The sequence below is a fragment of the Talpa europaea genome (genome assembly GCF_964194135.1).
Source record: "Talpa europaea genome assembly, chromosome: 5".
Taxonomy (NCBI): domain Eukaryota; kingdom Metazoa; phylum Chordata; class Mammalia; order Eulipotyphla; family Talpidae; genus Talpa; species Talpa europaea.
In genome coordinates, this window is record NC_140071.1 from 142126179 (window position 1) to 142145980 (window position 19802).

The window sequence follows — 19802 nt, forward strand, 5'->3', positions numbered from 1 at the left end:
CCCGACGGGTTGGGAAACCTGCCCTTTGACACAGGTGTTTCACCCGGGTTTTCCATTTAGGTGATTTCTTTTCTTTTTAATTTAGCATGAGAACGTGTTTAAACAGCTGATGTGAGTTATAGACGGGCTGGTAACCGCAGGCGCACCAGGAGTATCCCCTAGCGGTTCCGGGGAATCTGGCATTGCAGTTCCAGGGCTGAGCTGCCTTTAGCAGGAGGCCTCCCTGGTGTCCGGCCTCCCTCAGCCCTGGTCTCCATCTCTGTGGCAGCAGGTTGAGTGGGGACGCTAGTAGTATAAGGGGACTGCGCCGTGGTCAGGCCGCGCTGGGCTCCTAAAGGTAGCAACATGTTTCCATGGACTAGAAAGTCCCCATTGCCATAAAGAGGGGGTCCTCAGCAGCACTGACATGTAAAGTTGGTAGCGTCTGGAGATGTGTCTTCTACATTCATCCTGTTCCTTGGACATCGCGGGTGTGGGGTGGATGGGGAGAGCAGCCCTGAAAGGCAGGATGAAAAGGGCCGTTAGAAATGGGGTGAGGCCCCCCCATGTGAGGGCCAGTCCTTGCCGTGCTCCGAGCTGTGCGCTGTGGGGCTGAGGCTCTGCAGCAATGGCTGCGTGCTAGGAGTGGGGCAACCAGTCACAGCCCTCCCGGTTTTCTGGGGCCAGCACCACCACCCCACAGTTTGGGGAGGAGAGCCCAGCCTCTGCTGTGCTCAGGATTTGAAGGGCGTACCGTGTTTCGGGTACCTAGCCCTGCAGCTGTCTGCGCGTGAACCGCCAGGTGGGCGCAGCTCCCGTGAAGGGTGCCCTCGCCCCGCCGGCCCTAGGTCCTGCTCCCGGGGAGCCTGTCCTGCAGTGAGGCTGACCAGCAGTGCCCGCGTCGCGTGCAGGTCCTGTCCTGTGGGCTGCGGTCAGATCACGATGAAGCGACCCCAGAGGGCGAGCTTGTGTGCGGGGCTCGCAGGCGGCCTCTGCGGGCCACGTTTCTTGCCACCAGCTTCTCTTCACGAGAAGTGTTTTCAGTTCAGAGAGCTGAGCCGCTGTCCCTTAGCCAGGCAGCTCGTGGCCTTCCAGCTTTCACCACGCCTTTGTAAGCCACGCCCTGGGTTCCAGTTCTCGGAGACTTTTACTTGATATTTGTAATTGTGAGAAGGCGTTTCTCTTCCGCAAAGGAACCTCCCGGCGAAGCCCGCGGAGGAAGCGCAGAAGCACCGGCAGCAGTATGAGGAGATGGTGGTCCAGGCCAAGAAGCGAGGTAGCTCCCTTCCTGTCCTTCTGGCCAGTTTCTCTGCGAAACTGAACTTTGGGGGTCCTTTAATAATCTGAAATTCGTGTGATTTCCACCCATGGAAGTTTCTGCCAGCTGTGCGTCCCTGACAGCTCGCGCGGGGTGCCGATCTGCTGCCCCTTGGGGAGAGACGGCTTGGCGGCCCGGGCCGGGTGCGCTCACACGGCGCTGTGCTTGCAGAGCTGAGGGAAGCGCAGCGGAGGAGGAAGCAGCTGGAGGAAAGATGCAGGCTAGAGGAGAGCATCGGCAACGCCGCCCTCACCTGGAGCAACGAGGTCCTGCCCAACTGGGAGACAATGTAAGTGGTGATGCGGCAGCCCCTCTGCGGCCCGCGGGTGGCGAGCCCTCAGCTTGTGGGGAGTCCCTCAGCGAGTCGCTCCTCGGCTCCTTGGGGCTTTGCCTGCGCCTTGCTCTCTGCCCAGTGCGCTTTCCCCTGTAACCCCCAAGCCTGCCAGCTCCTGCCCTTTGAAGCCCAGTCTTCCTGGTCGCCCCCACCCCCAGCTCTGGGGGTCCGTGGAGACTCCGCTGTGGAGAACGGGAGTCTTTGAGGGCTGCCTTCAGTGGCCATACCCAGAAAGAGGACCTGGCAGCTGCTGACATCCGAGGCACAGGTGGCTCTTGTTTTTCTTGCATGTTGAGGATGAGCAGGGCCAGGATATGGGGAGCCGTCGGGGCCGTGGACTGAGGCCGGCAGCTCCTTTCCAGAAAAGGCTGCAGGGAGCTCAGAAGTCAGGCCCCTCTACTTTTTTTCTCTTCCAGCCTGAACCATGTGTTAGGGTATTGGGGCTCGCTTCACACACTCACCTGGGGTCACTCGCTGTCACTGTGGAGGGCAGGTGTCCCGACTGAGGCGCCGCGAGCATAGCAGCTGTTCCCAGGCCCACCTTTGGTGGTGGGCCAAAGGTGGTGCGGCAGTAGGCAGGCACGTCCGCAGACACCCCCCGTCCAGCAGGACCCTGCAGCAGGAGTGGAGGCCCTCAGAGCCCCGGCTGCCGTCCTGGCTGCAGACCCTGCGCCCGCCCCACCGCACTGATGGCACTTGGCGCATCCAGCTGCGAGGCTGTGGGCTGCGGTTGGCTATGGCCAGCTCCCCGCCCTTGAGCCCCATCCCACCCCATCCTCACACCCGCCCTGGGGCAGGATTCTTCTGGGTGTGGTGAGGCCGCCACTGGGTAGGAAGGGGGATGTGCTCAGGTTCCACAGCCCAGTGGGTCAGCCTGCCCATAGGTCTGCGGCTCAGCCTGCGCTCTCCCTGCTGTGCTGCCCAGAGCGGCCCCCAGAGGTGCTGGAGCCTCCCCTTGTACCCCCACGACAGTGAGTGTTCGCTGACATAGCCCTCCGTGGCTGCAGCCGTGCAGCGGTGCCTTCCGCCCACCAGAACCGGTCTCCAGAGCCGCGCCGTGGTCCTCCCTGCTTAGGCAGTGCCCTCTGCGCTCTTGTCTCATCACTGGCCCAGTGGACGGTCACCTGGGGGCTGGCAGTGTCCACTCCCTGAGGCGGGGCTAGACACACTGTGCCCCCCCACACCCGTCGTGGGGCTCGGCGCTCAGGCAGGCAGGTGTCTGTTCACCCATGCTAACTCGGGCGCATGCTTTGTCCAGGTGGTGCTCTAGAAAAGTTCGAGATTTGTGGTGGCAGGGAATCCCTCCAAGCGTGAGAGGCAAAGTCTGGAGCTTAGCCATCGGCAACGAGCTGAACATCACCCACGGTGAGTGGCTGCACGCGCCTGGCTGCAAGCGGCCACCGGTCCCGAGGCTTCCCTCGCCACCTGCCCGTCCGGGAGAGAGGCGGCCGTTGCCACGAGCGGCGTGTGCGTGTGGCCGTGCTGCTCACACCTGCTTCCCTTCGCTGTCTGCCCGGCACGCAGCCGCGTCTGCACGTCAGGGTGCTCTGTCTCCTGAACCACGTCCTATACATGGGGCTAAACAACTAATTGACGACACGTCTTGAAAGTTTGTCTGATTCCTGGTATCAGCTCATTTTATATAAGGTGTGTCTGTCATGCGTGATTGGCTGCCTGAGGGCCGCTGCCCTCCCCAAAGAACTCGCCAAGCTTGGGTCGCCTGTCTTGCCCTGCGCCAGCTGCTGCGGCTCAGTGGGTCCTCTCAGCTGCTGCTGAGGAGCGGGGCGCGGACCTCCCAGGAGGCCTGTGGAGCCTGGTCACCGTGCCCTGTGAGCTGTGTCGCTGTCTGGTACTCAAGGAGAGGAATTCCCAAAAGCTTCCTTCTGAAGGGGGAGTGACGTGGAGGCTGTCCCGGGGCATTGTCTTGGTGCCGCTCTGCTCTGCCCGCCGGATCCAGGGCTCCTGAGACTGCTGCCTGTTCGGCTCAGCCCCCACTTCCGGCCCACGGGGGGGAGGCGGTGCCGTGCAGTGCCATGGGGGGTGGCCCCTCACCACTGGCGGGCCTAGCCATCAGTGGTGGCCGCGGCCTGGCCACGCAGGGCCGTTGCTCTGGTTGCAGGTGGCTGCGAGCCCTGTGGCCGCTCCCTGGAGCCGGGCTCTGGGAGAGGCGAGTGTCCGGCGCCTCGGGGCAGCAGTGCTTCACGGGCAGCCTGTGTGGCCGCAGAGTGGTTCTCCATGGGATGTCCTCAGGCGGGTGGGCTGGGTGGCCCTAACAGGCCTGCAGTCTGTGGCTGCTGGACAGCCACGGTGGGCCCCGGGTTCTGCCCCCACGTGCACGGGCACTCACGCAGCCGCTTCCCTCGCAGAGCTCTTCGACATCTGTCTCGCCCGAGCCAAGGAGCGGTGGCGGTCCCTGAGCACCGGAGGCCCGGAGGCAGAGGGCGAAGGTACCGTGAGGCGGGAGCTTTTGGGTGCCACTTGCCCCAGTAGTGGCCGGTGCGGGAAAGAGGCGCTTTGAGAACAAACAAAGGGAATAGTTTTCCTGGGAATCATCACGGGCCCCTGCCGGGCCTGGCTCGGCCGGGGCGTGGGGCACCGGCTCCACCTCCTGGGACACGCACCTGCAGGGCCTCCGTCAGGGTTCCCTGTGGCAGGTGTGAGCACTGCCCCACCCTTAACACTGGTATTGGGAAATGCTGACTGTGTGGTTTTGGAAGCCAGAAAAATGCAGACCAAGTTATATAAATGTTTGTCAGAAATAACACACACGTGTTACCCAGCGGTCCCTCCCGCCGCCTGTGAGTTCGCGCCAGGGGTGTTTTACATCCGACGGTCGCTCCTTGTCTGTGCCTGGGCCTCACAGTGTCTGCCAGGAGCTCGTCCTCGGGGCTCTGCCGCCTGCTGCCACGGGGGCATGGCCAGCTCGGGCGCTTACTTCAGACTCCAGGGAACTCCTGGCGCCGGTCTGGCTCCTCGGCCGTGCTCCCTGGGACGAGCCCTCCGCAGGTCCTGTGCACGCCAGGGGCCCTGCTGGCTCGCGCCCTAACCAGTAGGCTCCCGGCCTTCGGCAGGGCTTCTTGGTCCCGCTCCTTTTACAAAACTTCAAAGCCCGGTGACCGCTGCGTGCTTGCCTCTGCTCTCTGAACAGATGCCGGCTTCCCAGCAGCGGACAGAGAAGCCAGCCTGGAGCTTATTAAACTGGACATTTCTAGAACGTTTCCTAACCTCTGCATTTTCCAGCAAGTAGGTGGTGGTGATTTCTTGCTTTCGAGTCTGTTTTATTTGATGCTAGTAGAAGCTAAGCTGCATGTGTTGGTTATCAGTTTTGAGAACCGCTTGGGCTGGAGGCAGCGGGGGGAGGCGGCAGAGAGCCACCTCCACCTGTCTGGTCACCTCAGTGCCCCCATTTAACTTGGATTCTCCAGTCCTGTCTGTTACGCCCACGCATGCGGCACCACACCTGCACCCGGCTAGGTAAACAGTACAAGGAGGCGGGGTGAGTGAGGAGGAGTCAGTCAGGTCCCCCAGCAGGGCGGGTGGAGGCGCAGTTAGGCCCACAGGCTTGGCGAGCTGCGGCTGGGCCGGCGCAGAGGGCCCGTGGGCTTCTGCAGCAGGGACCAGGGCCGGGAGGGGCGCCGAGATGCTCTCACAGCTGCGCTTGCTTCAGCTGGGTTCGGGTGACAGTGGGACAGGGAAAGGGAAGGAGGGGCCGGGATGGAGGTGTCGCACAGCGTCACCTGTGCCAGGGCATCCCGGCTTCCTTTCCGAAGAGAACCTGCTCACAGAACGAGCAGAGGGATCCAGCTGGATTCTGCAGACCTCCTCACCCACTGCTGGCTGCCCCGGTAGAGCGGGGACGGCCCCAGGCAGGCCCTGCTCTCGAGGAAAGCGGGTCTGCGGGCAGAGCTCGGAGACACGCTTGCAGCTGCCAGGCCACAACAGCGACTGGGGCACACGCCCCGCCCGAGCTGCCAGCAGCCTCCCCTGTGTGCTTTCTGAGCGGCCTCTCGGCCCCGACAGTCCCTGGCAGTTAGCTTGGTGCAGAAGGGGAGGGGGGCGTGCAGGGGCTGCTGCTGGGGCCCCGCGGCAGAGAGCAGCCTTCCCTTTCCTGAGGCGTCCTCTGGCTGTGCCTCAACGCCAGCGTTCTGGTTTCCCTCATGAAACCATAAAGGGCAGTGTGGGGGCGAGGGCGGGGTGAGGGGGGGGCGTCCCGTGAGGCCGGGGAATTCACAGCGCGGCCTGCACTGCTGGCCCCCGCTTCCTTGTGGGTCCGCAGCGCCAGAGTGAGGGGACAGAGACCCGTAGCTTTAGAAGACTTGGGATGTCCTCTTGGTCTCTCTTCCCTCTCCTTGGACCAGCTCTGCCTCGGGGACCCTCAGCCCCGAGTTTGGTCCCTGCTATCCCTGTCTGGCCTCTGCTCTGCTGTCCTCTGATGGGAAGTTCTTTCATGTCGGGTGGTGATGGTTTGGGCCGTGGCCACCTTCGGCAAGCCACATCTGTGCCCTGTGGAGAGGGTCCTGGCCACGCTGCACGCTTTCACAACTTGTGCTGACCGCGGCCGAGGCCGCTGTGCACGCCAGCATGTGCTTCGCGCCGAGGCAGCCTTCAGCCGCTGCAGCGCGAGGCACGTGGGTTTCCCCGACCACGACAGCCACGGCTTCAGGAGGAGCTGCCAGGAACAAACGGGGCTCTTGCCGGGGTGGAGAGCCAGCAGCACGTTTAGAATAAAGTGATCGTTACTAGGATTTAAGACTTAGAGAGTTTTTCTTAAACCTGCAAAACAAATAAGACAGTGGCAGGCGGGGAGGAGCAGCAGGGGGCCTCTGGGAGGCGGGGTGGGGGGGTGGGTAGGGCACCAGGACTCCCTGCTATGTGCAGAGCTCTCAGTGCCCAGGCCCGGCTGGACTCTGAGAGGCGCTTGGCTGTCGGGTGGGAGCTGGGGCAGGGCTGTGGCCAGCACGGTGTGCGTCCTGCTGCGAGCGTGAGCGCCGCTGGGCAGGCTCTGCACTGTCCTCCCGGGACCAGGGGCCTGGTGGCGGCGGCTCTGCAGTGCGGGACTGACGTGGGGCCGCCTGTGTGCTGGTTCTTCCAGGGGGGCCCCTATCACGACATGCTGCACAGCATCCTGGGCGCTTACACGTGCTACCGGCCGGATGTGGGTTACGTAAGTGGACGCCTTGGTGTTTGGTAGTGTCATCGCCCAGAGACAGCCAGGCCGCTGCGGGACCACCTAGATGCCCTGGTGGTTTTGTTACGCGAGCAGCCTGGGCCTTGGCGAAGAATTGAGCTGACAGCGGCCGCTCTGTGGCGCTCAGCACATTTTAGGTGGATTTGCTTTTCGTTTTTTTGCACGTGAATTTTTTCAGCCTTAAGCAAGCTTTTGCAGTGGCCACTTCGCAGCGATTGCTGCTGTCCGTGCGCCTCGGCAGGGTCAATGCGTTGCCTGGCTTGCTCCTGCCCACATGGGAGGTGCGCCCCCCCAACCCCGGGCCCCATGCAGGGTGGGGGCGGGCTGGGAGCACAGGCAGACGGCCAGGGTGGCAGGTGCATCCCCATTGGGAAGGGAGGCAGCAGGTCCTGCCGCATGGAGCACGCGCGTCCTGAGCCTGGCGGCGTCCACTTAATGCCCTCTGTCCCCTCCCCTCAGGTCCAGGGCATGTCCTTCGTAGCAGCTGTGTTGACCTTGAACCTGGACACTGCAGATGCCTTCATCGCTTTCTCTAATCTTCTGAATAAACCCTGTCAAATGGCGTTTTTCCGAGTGGACCATGGCCTTGTGAGTATCCCCTATGTGTGCCTCACCCCACGCACCGACCACGGCCTGCAGTGGGGGAGGAGCCCACGTTCCCACCGCCGAGGGAGGTGCTGGGGCAACGAGTGCTGGGCGGGCGCCTTATGTTGGCCTCGAAGCCTGAGACACGTGAGCGCTGTGTGCGCGTTTCCCAGACCCTCTCTGGGAGGGTGTCCCGGAAGGGTCTCCGCTGCTCTCGCCGACGGCATCCCCCGCAGCAGGGCAGTGGCCTAAACTGTCGCTTCTCGCAGCTGCTGCCGCTGCGTGGGGTCCCCTCACATCGACATGAAGTGGGTGGCAGGAGAGGAGGCCTGTGGGGACTCCAGGGTGTCTGTGTGGAGGAGGGGCAGCGCTTGCTCATGGGCCTCCTGTGCGTGGCACCCGGGTCTCGAGGCTCGGGGTGCAGGCGCCTCCATCCGCACCGCTGGTGATGGGAACTGGGGCCGCGCTTCGTGTCCAGGAGGGGCCTGATGGCCTGGCCGCTTGCCTTGAGCCCGGTCTCGCCGGTGCTTGCACGTGAGGCACAGCGCAGCCACGGAGTGCTCTTCCTTAAGACACAGCCCTCTCCTTGGAAGTATAGACTTTTACAAAGTGCGACGCGGGGGCTGCGGACGGTAGCTGGCCGGGGCCTTTGGTGACTGCCTGGGCCTGAGCAGCGGCGGAGGGGCGAGGCAAGTGTCCACGTGGAGAGGGCGCTGCACTCGTGTCCATAGCTGTGAAACTGGGACATGTGAAGCGGGCTCAGGGGCGGCGGGCGGCTCCTGGAGGTGGTGTGTCCCGTGGGGTACTGATGTGCACGGCCACACGCTCTGGGGGGTGTTCAGGGTAACACACTGACGTCTTCCGAAGCATCTGAGCTAGAGTGTGTTCCCGTGTGCCTTGGTGGCCACCGCGCTCCGTGAGGACAGGAAACACCCCACATTGTCAGTAGCGGGGTGACTGGCCCTCACCTCAGGGCTTCTCGCGCTTTCTGCCGTGAGCACTTAGCACGTCGCCTTCCTAGGAAGAGACTTTTTATAGCTAATGAAGTGATTTACTGGTAAACATCTTATGAATATAAAGATTCTGGCTTCTTCTTGAAACAGACAAAAGCTGTGCTTAGGAATTTTAGTAAGGAGAAAAATCACAGACTTACCATGTGGAGTGAGTTTCCCGCAGAGCCAGGGTTCTCCACTGCGGCTTCTGGGCTGGGCTTGGGGTGCCCTGAGCATGGGAGGCCTCCACCCCCAGGTGCCAGGAGCACTTCACCCCACTTGGGACTGTCACTGCTACATGCAGATGGGGCAGGCGTTCCGGGGGGCCAGCCCCCCATGACAGGCCCCCCAGGTTCAGCGCACCCTCTGAGGCTGGCCCAGGGCCCGGGTGTTCTGGTGTCTCGGCCCCGCTCCTGTGCTGAGTGTGCTGGATTCCCAGTTTCCACTGCAGGAGGCAGGTGCAGGGATCAGGCCCTGAGTGCTGCCCGTACCCCCACCCCTGCTCCGGCCCCCCGCAGGGATGCCCAGCTGCAGGTCTCAGCATGGGTGCCCTCTGGGAGTGCCAGGGGTTGGGAGTGGGGCCTGCCAGCTTCCCCAGCTCATCTTGGTGAGTTCACGCTGGGTTCTTGGAGGGAAGAAGGCTGTAGCATCACCTGGAGGGCCAGGGACCATGCGGGCCTGGCCTGGTCCGCACAGCGGGTGTGGCCTCAGCCGGCAGGTTGCATGCCTGGTTCAGTTCTCAGGTCTGGAAGTTGAAGGAAGAATCGGATGCCGCTGGCAGTGTCATGGTCACAGAGGTGCTACTTATGCAGGAACCAGCCGCATGGGGCCTGGCAGCCGGGTCCAGCCAGGGAGACTGTGTTTAAAGGCCTAGAGGCATATTGACTTATTTTATACATTGGAAACTCGAGCTGATAAACCATTCGTTGGTGTTTTACCTTACCTCCCTAGATGTTGACTTATTTTGCTGCATTTGAGGTATTCTTTGAAGAAAATCTGCCGAAATTATTTGCTCATTTCAAGAAAAACAACTTAACTCCAGACATCTACCTGATCGACTGGTAAGACTGCCTTCTGTGACCCCTCCCTCCCCGGCTTCCACCGTCCTCACTGCCAGCAGCTTTCAGGGCTCAGCCGGACCCCGTGTCCTTCCTGTTCACTCTCCCCCAGCTGCCTACCAGGACGCCCTCTGTGGCCCAGGTCCTGCCTGCTCAGGCAGAGGGTGGGAGGCGGGGGGCTGGGTGCCAAGCTGAGCAGCCTGGCTGGGTTACTAGGACCAGCGGGGTGGGTGGGGCTCTTTCTGAGGGTGAGGGTGGAGGTGGGTTGTATCTGAAAGTGCTTTTGGTCTCTGGGAGGCAGGGCTGAGACAAAGAGTGGGGCTTGGGCTGAGGCTGTGGAAGTGGGCGGAGAGGGCGGCTGTGGCCCCAGAGACTGCTGTGGGGCAGCGAGGGGGCGGCAGCGCCTGGTCTGCCCTTGGGCGTTGGGTGGGAGCCAAGGAGTTGCTGGTGCCACCACCTGAGACCAGCCGCACACACCTGGCGGGGCCGCTGGCAGATCTGGCTTGGGGCCCGGTCCCTTGGCGGTGCCGCTGGACACCCAGTGGACGTAGAGGCAGGAGGCTCCGGGGCGCGCCTGGCCCGAGCGAGTGTCCCCGTGAAGGGCTTCTCTGCTGTTATGCTCCTTCTCTGCCTATGGCGTTGCCTGTTTCCTGACTATTTTTCACTGAAGCACCGGCTTTTAAGGGGTAGGGGCTTGACGCCGCGGTGAGCCGTCAGGAAAGAGGAAGATGGGGCCCAGGCTGGTTTTCACGTGAACAAGCGCCCACTCGATGGGCGGCAGGGACAAAGCTGTGCTCTGGGCCAGCCGAAGGCGGTTGTGACTTACGCCAGGCAGCGTGCGCCCACCCCCTGCTGGAGAGGTCCATGCTGACTGCGCGCGCGCCCGGCACCCCCCGTACAGGCCCAGCTTGTCTCGGCTGTCAGAGCTCCTTGTTTGTGCCCCCAAATCTGAGAGCCCCAAACTTTGCTGCAGGATCTTCACCTTATACAGTAAGTCCCTGCCCCTGGACCTGGCCTGCCGCGTCTGGGACGTCTTCTGCCGCGACGGGGAGGAGTTCCTATTCCGCACGGCCCTGGGCATCCTGAAGCTCTTCGAGGACATCCTGACCAAGATGGACTTCATCCACATCGCCCAGTTCCTCACCAGGCTGCCCGAGGACCTGCCTGCAGAGGAATTTTTTGCTTCCATTGCCACAATCCAGATGCAGAGTCGAAACAAGAAGTGGGCTCAGGTGAGCAGCAGGTCTCCCGGCAGAGGCGAGGCGTGGCTCGGCCACCCGGCGTGCCCCTGGCACAGGCTGGTCTCGGGGCTTCCGCTGGGCTTGGGTCTGGGCTGGGCTTGAGGTCCGGCTCTGCCACACGTGGGCCTTCGGCTTTGCGTCTCCATCAGGAGGAGGGGCTGGTGAGCCGTGCACTGCCCTGCAGTGGCATCGGGCAGGAACTTCAGCCCGCCGTCATAGTGCTCTCCACGCGTTAGAGCTCAGCCCCCCATTTCCTTTTAATGCCAGAGACATAGCAAAGGAAACAACCCCCCACCCCCACCCCGCCCGGCTGTACCTGGAGGCTCCTGGTACTGTGATGTGGGTGTGCCCATAGGGGCAGGAGGGTTCTTGGGGTTGAGTCTGCCCGGCCCCCCGGCCCACGTGGTCCTGAGCTGGCCAAGCGTGTGCAGCCTGCCCGCCAGGCCTCGTGAGCTCCGGAGCGGGAAGCCTATGTTGACCCCGCTAAGCCGGATGGCGGGAGGGGGGGCAGGAAGTGGCTCTGAGAAGGCAGGGGAGGTTGCAGGTGAGGAGGCCAAGGCCGGGCAGGGGCAGCAGGTAGCTGGCATCCTGGGCCAAGCAGGATCCGTGTTGACCGCCCACAGACGTCTCCCCTGTAACCCCCAGGTGCTGACCGCGCTGCAGAAGGACAGCCGGGATGTGGAGAAAGGCAGCCCGTCGCTCAGGCACTGAGTCGGCGTGGCTGGTGCCTGCCCGGTCAGCTCCCCCGCGGGCTGGCCGGCAGCGGAGACCTGGGGCTGTTTCCACGCTTGATGCCTGACACTGGAGTTGGCCTTAAGCAAAGTGAAGCCAACACAGACTTTCAAAGAATTAAACCGAGGCTTCGCCTTAAGCTCAGCGGAGTCGTGGCTGGTGTCGACCGTGGCTGCCGCTGCGTCTCCTGCGTGGTTTAAACGCAGGGCAGTGGCAGCGCCCATCCCGCGAAAGCTCATTAAAGTGTAACGCTTTTCTGTCCTCTCCCAGAAGGAACACAACCATCTTTGTGGCCAAGGTACACGAGAAATGTGGACGGTCTCAGGTGTCGCCGGCCCACACCTGCCCGTTTCGGGTGCGGGGCGCCCTGACGCCCTCGAGATCCCGCAGAGCTGGAGGTCACGCTCCGACCACCCACCAAAGCTAGCGTTCCAGGACGGCCGCCGGGGGGCGCTCTCGGGCCCCTGGGATGCAACCTGACCTTGGGGTGGACTTTTACCACGTTGCCTTGACAAAAGGGGCTTGGGTCCCAGTGGGAACCCTGCTCTCTCAGAGATGGTCCCCCCCACCGCCGCCGCCGCCGGCGGGGCCGGGGCGCAGGAGCAGGGCTGAGAGTGGATGGACCGAGGCGGCCTCCGCGATGAAAGCCAGCGTGAGGGCTGCGGACCTGCCCCGTGCTCCCGGGGCGGGGACCAGCTCTGGCAGAGTGCCCCTCGCCCTGGCCTCCAAGGGCAGGACCGGGCCTCAGCCCAGCGGTTCCTTCCTCGGGCACCGGCTTGGGGACAGACGGACGGGCCCGTCCGAGTCCTCGGGGTCTGCCCGCCCCTGTGAGCAGCCTCTCTTCTGGCAGTTCCTTGACTGATTTTGAAAGCTTTGCATTGAGAGCTCTGGCATCCAGATTCGAAGACGGGAGGAGTGTGTGCACGGATTGTCTGGGAACCAGGTCCCCACAAGGGCGTGGTAGCGCGCAGGGGCCAGGCCGCCCCAGGCGCGTCCAAGGCCTGGCCCTGCCTCTCAGCCTTCTGAGCCGGACCCCGCAGGGGGCCACGTGGACCCGGTTTCTGATCTTGGGAGCACCCTGGGTCTGGGGCTAGTGCACAAGAGATGTGGGGCAGGAGAACCCCGACAGGGCTGCTGCTTAGGCCTGTCTGCCGTGTCTGCTGTGGACTGCAGGTCGGCGGCAGGTCGCCAGCAGCGGCTGTCCTCAGGCCCTGCGCCGGCTCTGCTCCAGGGACCTCTCCCCTTGACCTGCTGCTCCCGGATCACCAGAGCTGGCCTGCCCCCGCCCTGCCTTGGCCTTCACGCTGACCGCCTGGCGTCCTGGTCCCAGCCGCCTCCCCGCCGCCCCCCCCCCCCGGGTGTCACCAGGCCCCTTCTCGACCTGGTTTTGCCCCGTGGCGCGGGCTCTGTGCGTGAGAGACGTGTGTATTTTCTTACTGTGCATACAGGAGTCCTCAGTCGTGACACAAACCCTCCCGGCTCCCCACGGTCCTCGCGTGCCTCGGGCGCACTGACGCCCTCGCAGACAGATGCCCTGCCCGCTGGACCGCCCGCCGGCCCTGGGGTTCCGAAGGGGCCCGGGCTGTCCAGCCCACACGAGGACTTGCTGCTTCCGTGCCCGAGGCCAGGAAGGCCTGGGGGCTCCGCCGGGAGCTTCTCTGAGGGACCAAGGGGCAGAACCCGAAGCAGGTCGGCCAACTGCCCCCGCCAGAGCCCCCGCTGGTGCCGCACGGCCACGGGTCCAGCGGAGGCTCCGCCGGGTCTTTGCGCTGCGGGGCCTCGCACTGGCTCCCGCGCGCTTGGGCGGCGGGTGCGGGCTGAGCCGTCTGCTGTGGGGGACCCCGCAGCACCCGCGACGTATCATGTTTCCCTGGCGTGTACAGGTCACCCTTAATTTTATTTAGTAAATGTATCAAATTAGGACTTTTTTGAATTGTAAATATGTGGTTTTATTAAATAAAAGCCATGGAAAATTGTTACTTTTCGCGTATCTGGGTTTAAGGGCAAGGCTGCCCTCGAGGGTGGGGGCCTGGCTGCCGCCCTCTCAGCTGAGCTCACCCCAGCGCGCGGCGGCCACGCGCTCCCGGGACTCCAGTCCGCGCGCCCCTGGGCCCCGGCCCCCGCCGGGGTCCATGCTCACTTCCCAGGGCGCTCCTCAGACCCGGCCGGGTGACCTGGTGACCGAGGGCTCTTCCTGGCCCGCCGGGCCGCCACTCCCTCCCCGGCAGACGCGCGGCGCTGGCCCGGTGCTCGGTGACGGTGACCGACTGGTCAGCCTCAGCTGCTGGCGCTGGCGCTTTCCCTCCCCCGCCAAGCCGAGGCCCCGGGAGGGAGGGGCCCTTGCCCCCCCCACCCCTCACCTGAGCAGCAGGGGGCTCTCCCGATGATGTCTGGGCCGCATTCTCTGGCGGAGCTGCCTGCCCCTCTGGGCCGCTGTCCAGGCCATGAGGCTGGCGGGGGTGTCGGGGCTCACGCGGCCCCTCCCACACAGCCCCCGCTCCCCCCACAGCCCCCGGCCCCTCGGAAGCCTCCTTCCCCGGGCTCGGACCTGGGCTCCGCAGGCTCAGAGTGGGCCTGGCGCGCTCACCGACCAGGCGCCTCGTGGGTGAGGCTGCGCCCGCCGGAGGGTGCGTGTCCGCAGGCCGGCTCCGGGGAGGGGCCCTCCGGAAACCCAGGCGGGGGGGTGCAAATTGTCCACTGTTTTCCCCAGAAACTGGGGCAGACGTCCGAAAGCCAGCCCCTGCGGTGCGGAGCTCCGAAGGCAAGCTGGGAGAGGCGCTGCGGGGCCGGGAGGCTGGGCGCCCCGCGGTCGCCCCGTGGACGGGAGGACCGGCTCAGCCAGCACTGGAAGCCGTGAAGCCCCGGGGGAACTTGTGGGGGTCTGGGAAACGGGGGGACCGGCTCTGCATGGTGCAGGGCTGTTCTTAAGCATTTGCTGGCGTTGCGGGCACCCAGCACCTCGGTCGGCCCCGACCCAAGGGCTGCGGTGCTTCCGAGCGGCCCGAACGCTCGGCCTCGTGGGTCTTGCCCCTCAGGGACCACCTCAGCCCCAGTTTGCTCGGGCTGGGCTTGGTCAGGGGGCACGGCGGTCCCCCCAGGACGCCCAGCTCGGCGGGCTGCCCTGTGTGTGTGCAGGAAGGACGTGGGCCCGCCCCACCCAGCCCCGGCGCCCCGCGCTCACCCCCAAGCCTCACCACTTCCCTCACGTGGCTCCTTCAGCTGCTTTGACCCTGCTCCGAGCTCCTGCTGGAAGCTGTCCCCAAACCAACCCAAGTTTGAGGTGCTGTTTAGAGACGGGCCCCCGAGTGAGCTCTCTCGAGCCGGCCCCGTTCGGGCTTTGGTGCCTCGGGAGTCCCCGTAACCAGGGGTCGCAACACCCGGCTCCGACTGGGAGGGTTAGAATCGCCTCAGATGCCGGCCTGGCCGCGCCACGCAGACAACCCGCATTGCCGCGGCCACGCTCGTGTCCTGCTCGTGTGCGCTTCGCGTCTTGCCCTCGGTGGGTTTGGGAATATTAAAATGTCGAGATTCCCCCGCCCATGAAATACGTGTTTTACTTTATAAAATGTAGAAATACGGAAAAGCACCAAGAAGCGACTGCTCATGGTTTCCTCAGCCAGAGGAGAGGCTGTTTTCACATTGGACCTTCCCCCGAAACAAACGCGTTCCCGTCCTGCTCCGCGGCTGGCGCGGCGGTGGCCCTGCTGCCCTCCCGCGCCTGGGCCTCCTCCGGGCCATCCGTGCTCGCCCCGGCGCCCGGGTGAGAGGTCAGACCCGGCCCGTCCGAAGGCGGGAAGCCAGTGAGTCATGCGCGCCCGCCGTTGCCCACCGGCCGAGAAAGCCGGAAGCTGCCCCGGGGAGGGGCCGTCCGCGGGAGGGGCAGGGGACCCCAGCTGCTCTCCCTGCTGGTGCTGGCCGGGCTGGCCTCTCGGACCCCCGCCCCACGCAGCAGATGCGGCCCCCGAGCCCCTCCTGTTGAGAGCACGTGAAGACTCACCGCTCTGACGCGAGCACTGGGGGTGTGAAGAGGGGCGGGTGACGGTGCTGCTGTGGGTGCGCGCTCCCCACCAGATTCCCGCCTCTGCATGAGCAGCGCTGCTGGGATCGCTCCCGCCAGGGCTTCCCCAAGCAGAAACCCCCGCGCCTGAGGGGGACACCCGCTGCTCAGCCCGATAAAAACGTCCTCGAATCGCCCACCTCTAACATCACTCAGCGCTTGTGTTTTCAGGCGGCGAAAAGACCGCGTTTGGCCTTTGAGTGTCTGGTCCAGCCTCCAGCATGTCGCGAGAAAGCCCCCTGGTGGGAGGGGGCCCTCTGGGGGTGGCCCTGCCCCAGCTGGCAGCTCTGCATGTGCAGGGCCCTGCACCCCATCCCCGTCATTCCCCCAAAGTTTCTGCTTCTTAAGAGATCCTCTTTCCGCCTGTAATTGTTTGAATTTGGCACAGGACTCGCCGTGCCCGACATACAATTGGCACGAAGGGCACATGTGCAGAACATGGGAATGGCGGCGCCTTATTCATCCCGCGAATCGGAGCAGAGCTCACGTGCCGGGCCTTGTGCCGGCTGCTGCAGAGGACGGTAAGCCAGCACCCGGCCCTTGCCTTCCGGGCCTTTGTCTCTGGGGGACAGAGCAGGCCGGCGCGGGGCGCCAGGGGCAGCGCCCTGAAGAGGGACAGGCGCCCTGTGATCCGCGGCCGCCGCCTCAGAGCCCGCCAGGGCACGATCTGTGAATGTGTTGCTATTTCATGACCAAGCGTCTCCGAGAATCTAGCGAGAGCCTCAGGAAGAGGTAACGGTGATCAACAGAAGATTGTCTTCTGATTAATCTAACCTGGCCAGCGAGAGGCAATGTGATTTGTAACTGCAGCCAAAATCATCATCATGCCAACCTCATCCGCCTCCTTGGCATCCTCGTGCGCAGAGACCCACGTGGTACCCGGGCCAGGTGGGCAGGAGGAGGTTTGCTTAGACCTGGGTCATGGCCATGGGGTCGGGGTCAGCCCCGACGCTCACCTGCCTGCCAGGGAGCCGCAGGGCCGAGCACGCCATCGGCGTGAAAGCCAGTGCTTTCCACTCGAGGCCCAGGGTGTTTTCGGGTAACTCACCACCTCCCCGGCCTTGCGCCGGGCGGGGAGAAAGGTGGTGAGATGAAGCCTGGGGCTGAGCTCCTCCCTTCCCCGACGGCCACGGCTGTTGCGAAGCGCGCTCGGGCTGCGCACGTCAGGAGGGGCGTCACTCCACCTGCGCTGGCTTCACAGGGGACTCAGGATTCCTTCCGCCCCGAGACAGCAACCGACGTTCTCCCAGCCACCCCCGCCGGCTGCCCGCAGTGGGGCTGCCACCGGCCTTTGGGGAACGGCTCGCACCGCCCGCAGATCAGGCAGCCCCGACGAGCGAGCGGCTGCGCTTAGTGCCGGGGGCATCCGCTTAGCGCCACGCCGGCACGTCTCAAGATTCAATTTGGGATTAAGAAAGAAACCTAAGCTCCGAGCTCCCAACGCATCAGGAAAAGCAAAAATGTTGGTCACGGGGCTGGATTCAGGAGCGAGGGCTGGCGGGCGGGTCTCCGCGCAAGCAAGAGACGACGGCGGCGTGACCTGCGGCGCGGGGCAGTGGCGGCCCGGCTCCCGCTGCCAGCGCCGGAGCATCTCCGGCTGGAACCAGAAGGCCGCCGCGGCCGCCACGCCTGCGCTTTGCCCGTGGGAAACACGCAGTGTCGTCATTTTGTCTTCACAGAAAAAAAAAAAAAATCATTATTGGTACCGGGCGAGGCACAGCCGCAGGAAGACGCCACAATGAGGAGTCGGGGGCCGGACACTAGCCTGAGGCTTAAGTAGCCCCAGCCCGTCCGGGAAGAAGACGGAACAGCCTCCTTCCCGCTCACCACTGACCCGTGCCCTGGGCGTCAGGTTCCTACTGGCGACAGACGACAAACGCGTCATAGTAACACACACAGCAGCTGGGACCAGGCGCGGGGGCGCGGGCGGCGAGCTCGCCCTTCAGTCGGTGACTCAGGACTCACTGGCGAGCAGATTCAAAGGGAGTTTAATAATTAGCTTCCTGTGCAGGGAGTGTTTTGGGGGGACCTTGCCCTCTTGTTAGCCTTTTCGTCCCTTCTGCATGCCGGGGGAGGAGGGGCGGTCCTCCGTGTCAGGTCACCGCGACGGACGCTGTCCAGATGCAAGGGCCTTGACAGCTCTGGGTGGAGTCAGGGACGGTGTCGTCGGCCCTGTTTTGTGTCTCGAGACCTGTTTTGCTTTTCCCAGCACAGTCGCGGACCCACTGTGTGCTCAGGCTGCTGCGGAGGCTGAAAAGTTGCAACAAAGCGCAGCCCCGTCCCAAGTGCCGGGGTCCGAGGATGGCGCGGGTGGCGCGCAGGCCAGCGGGGGAGGGGCGCCTCCTGCTGCCTTCCCGCCTGCCCGTCAAGAGGGGAGAAAGGCTTTGGCCTCCCGGATCTTCTGCTTCACGCCCCTGCAGGACAGCGTCAGGCCGGCGTGGTGGCGCTTCAGGAAGTCCAGGCGCTGGCTGAGCGCGTCGCTCTTGTCCACCTTCTCTTCCAGGTCCTGGAGGAGCGCCTCCTTGCCCAGGAGCCCGCACTTGCGGTTCAGCTTGGCGTTGTCCATCCGCAGGACGTCCCGGGCCTGCTTGGTCTTGGTCAGGACGTCGCGCTGCAGGGCCACCTGGGACTCGGTGTCCAGGAGCTGCGCCCTCAGGCCCGAGTTCTGCAGCTCCACGTGGTGCAGCTTCTCCTTGACGTGGGTGACGACCTGCACGTTGGTGTTGACCTTGCTGCGCAGCTTCAGCAGCTCCTCGTTGCGCTCCTCCACCTTCTCGTTGAAGGTCTGGTTTTCGATCTTCAGCTGCTCAAAATCGATGAGCAGCAGCCCCTCGGTCAGGTCCTCCTGGGCCCGCATCCTGGTCTCGAAATGCGCCAGGCTCTGCTTCAGCTGCATGTTCTCCAGCCGCACGGCCCGCATCTCCTCCTCCTTCTTGTCCTCCAGCTTCTGCATCTGCTCCACCTCCCGCAGCGCGGCCTGGCGCCCGCCCCGCAGGCGGCAGCTGCCCATGACCTGCATCATCACCTGCTTCTTGAGGGCCTGGAACCGTTGCCAGGCCCTGTCCACCCTGGTCAGCTTCTCCACGCACTGCTGCTTGAGCTGCTCCAGCTCCTGGTGATACCAGTCCAGGTCGTCGGCGCGCTGCTTCCTCAGCTCCTCCAGCATGGCCAGGTAGTGCAGGTACGTGTTCTCCTTCTCGGGGTTCTCGGGCTCCGCGTCCCTTTCGGGCGCCTCGCCGGCCTCCAGGCCCTTCTTCTTGCGCAGGGCCTGGGAGACCTTGTGCTGCAGGTAGAGGCTGTAGCGCTGGTACTGGCCGCGCTCCACCAGCAGGGCGCGGTACTGGCCCAGGAGCTCGGCGCGCAGCTGCCGCTCCTGCTCGCGCTGCACCTCCTCGGTCCACTCCTCGTCCTCGCCCTCGCCCGGGGGCTCCTCGCTCAGGAATTTCAGCTCCTTCGGGGGCTTCGCGGGCGGCGGCCCCGCGGCCCCGGCCCCGGCCCCGGCCCCCGGCTCCTCTGCCGCCGGCCCCCGCGGCTCGGGCTCGGGCTCGGGCTCGGGCTCGGACGTCTCGGGGCTGGCCGGGGACGGCGGGCGCGAGGCCGTGGCCGAGGAGTCCCCGTCGCCGCGCTCCTCCGCCGCCGCCCCGGGCTCCCCGGGCTCCTCCGGCGCGGCGGGCTCCCCGGGCTCGGGCGCGGGCTCGGGCGGGGGCTCGGGCGGGGACTCGGGCAGGGGCTCGGGCTGCGCCCCGTCCTCGCCCGGCTCCCCGGCCTCGCCCGGCTCCCGGGGCGCCTCCCGGGCCGCGGCGTCGGCGGGCGGGTCCTGGCCGGCGCGGTCCGCCGGGGCCCCCGGGGGCTCGGGCTCGGGCTCGGCTGGGGAGCGGGGGCCGGAGCCGGCCGTCAGGTCGGGCGGCGGCGCGGCCGGGCCGTCCGCAGCCCCCGCGCCGCGCCCCTGCGGGTCGCCTCCCGGCTCGGAGCCGCCGCCCATCCCTCCCGCGCCCGCCGGCTGTTGGGTTGCCGGGGCAACCGGGGCGCGAGCGCTGCGCCCGGCGATTGGCCCGGCGCGGGGCCGCCGCCGGGCCCCGCCCCCGGGCGCGGCCGACCAATGGCGGGCCGCGGCCGGCCGGCGCGCGCTGCTGATTGGGCGGGGGCGGGGCGCGCCGCCGCGCTCCCTCCCGCGCGGCCCCCGCGGCGCGGGGCGGCGGCGGCGGCGCGAGGGCCGCGCAGGCGCAGGCGGCGGCCGGGCCCGCGGGCGCGCGGGCGCCTGCGCGATGCGGCGCGGCGACGGCGGCGGCGGCCGGGCCGGGCCCGAGGGCGCCTGCGC

The 19802-nt window shown here is 65.4% G+C and overlaps 2 protein-coding genes across 2 annotated transcripts in view; one reads left to right on the forward strand and one right to left on the reverse strand.

Moving 5' to 3' along the window:
* Positions 1-11406, forward strand: part of TBC1D14 (TBC1 domain family member 14) — a gene marked incomplete at its 3' end in the record, with an annotated part of 42408 nt that extends 31002 nt beyond the window's left edge. Inside the window, exons 4-13 of the mRNA XM_084234257.1 lie at positions 1173-1255; positions 1469-1586; positions 2890-2996; positions 3998-4078; positions 4780-4874; positions 6724-6795; positions 7279-7407; positions 9348-9457; positions 10428-10686; positions 11341-11406. Of these exons, the coding sequence (XP_084090383.1) occupies positions 1173-1255; positions 1469-1586; positions 2890-2996; positions 3998-4078; positions 4780-4874; positions 6724-6795; positions 7279-7407; positions 9348-9457; positions 10428-10686; positions 11341-11406 (1120 nt within the window). The remainder of the gene's footprint in view (positions 1-1172; positions 1256-1468; positions 1587-2889; positions 2997-3997; positions 4079-4779; positions 4875-6723; positions 6796-7278; positions 7408-9347; positions 9458-10427; positions 10687-11340) is intronic.
* A 6443-nt stretch (positions 11407-17849) lies between these two features.
* On the reverse strand, positions 17850-19466 carry CFAP184 (cilia and flagella associated protein 184; the record flags this gene model as incomplete). Its single annotated transcript, XM_084233034.1, has 2 exons — positions 17850-18944; positions 19062-19466. The coding sequence occupies 2 exons, from the start codon at positions 19464-19466 to the stop codon at positions 17850-17852; spliced, it is 1500 nt and encodes a 499-aa protein (XP_084089160.1).
* Between the last annotated feature and the right edge of the window lie 336 nt (positions 19467-19802).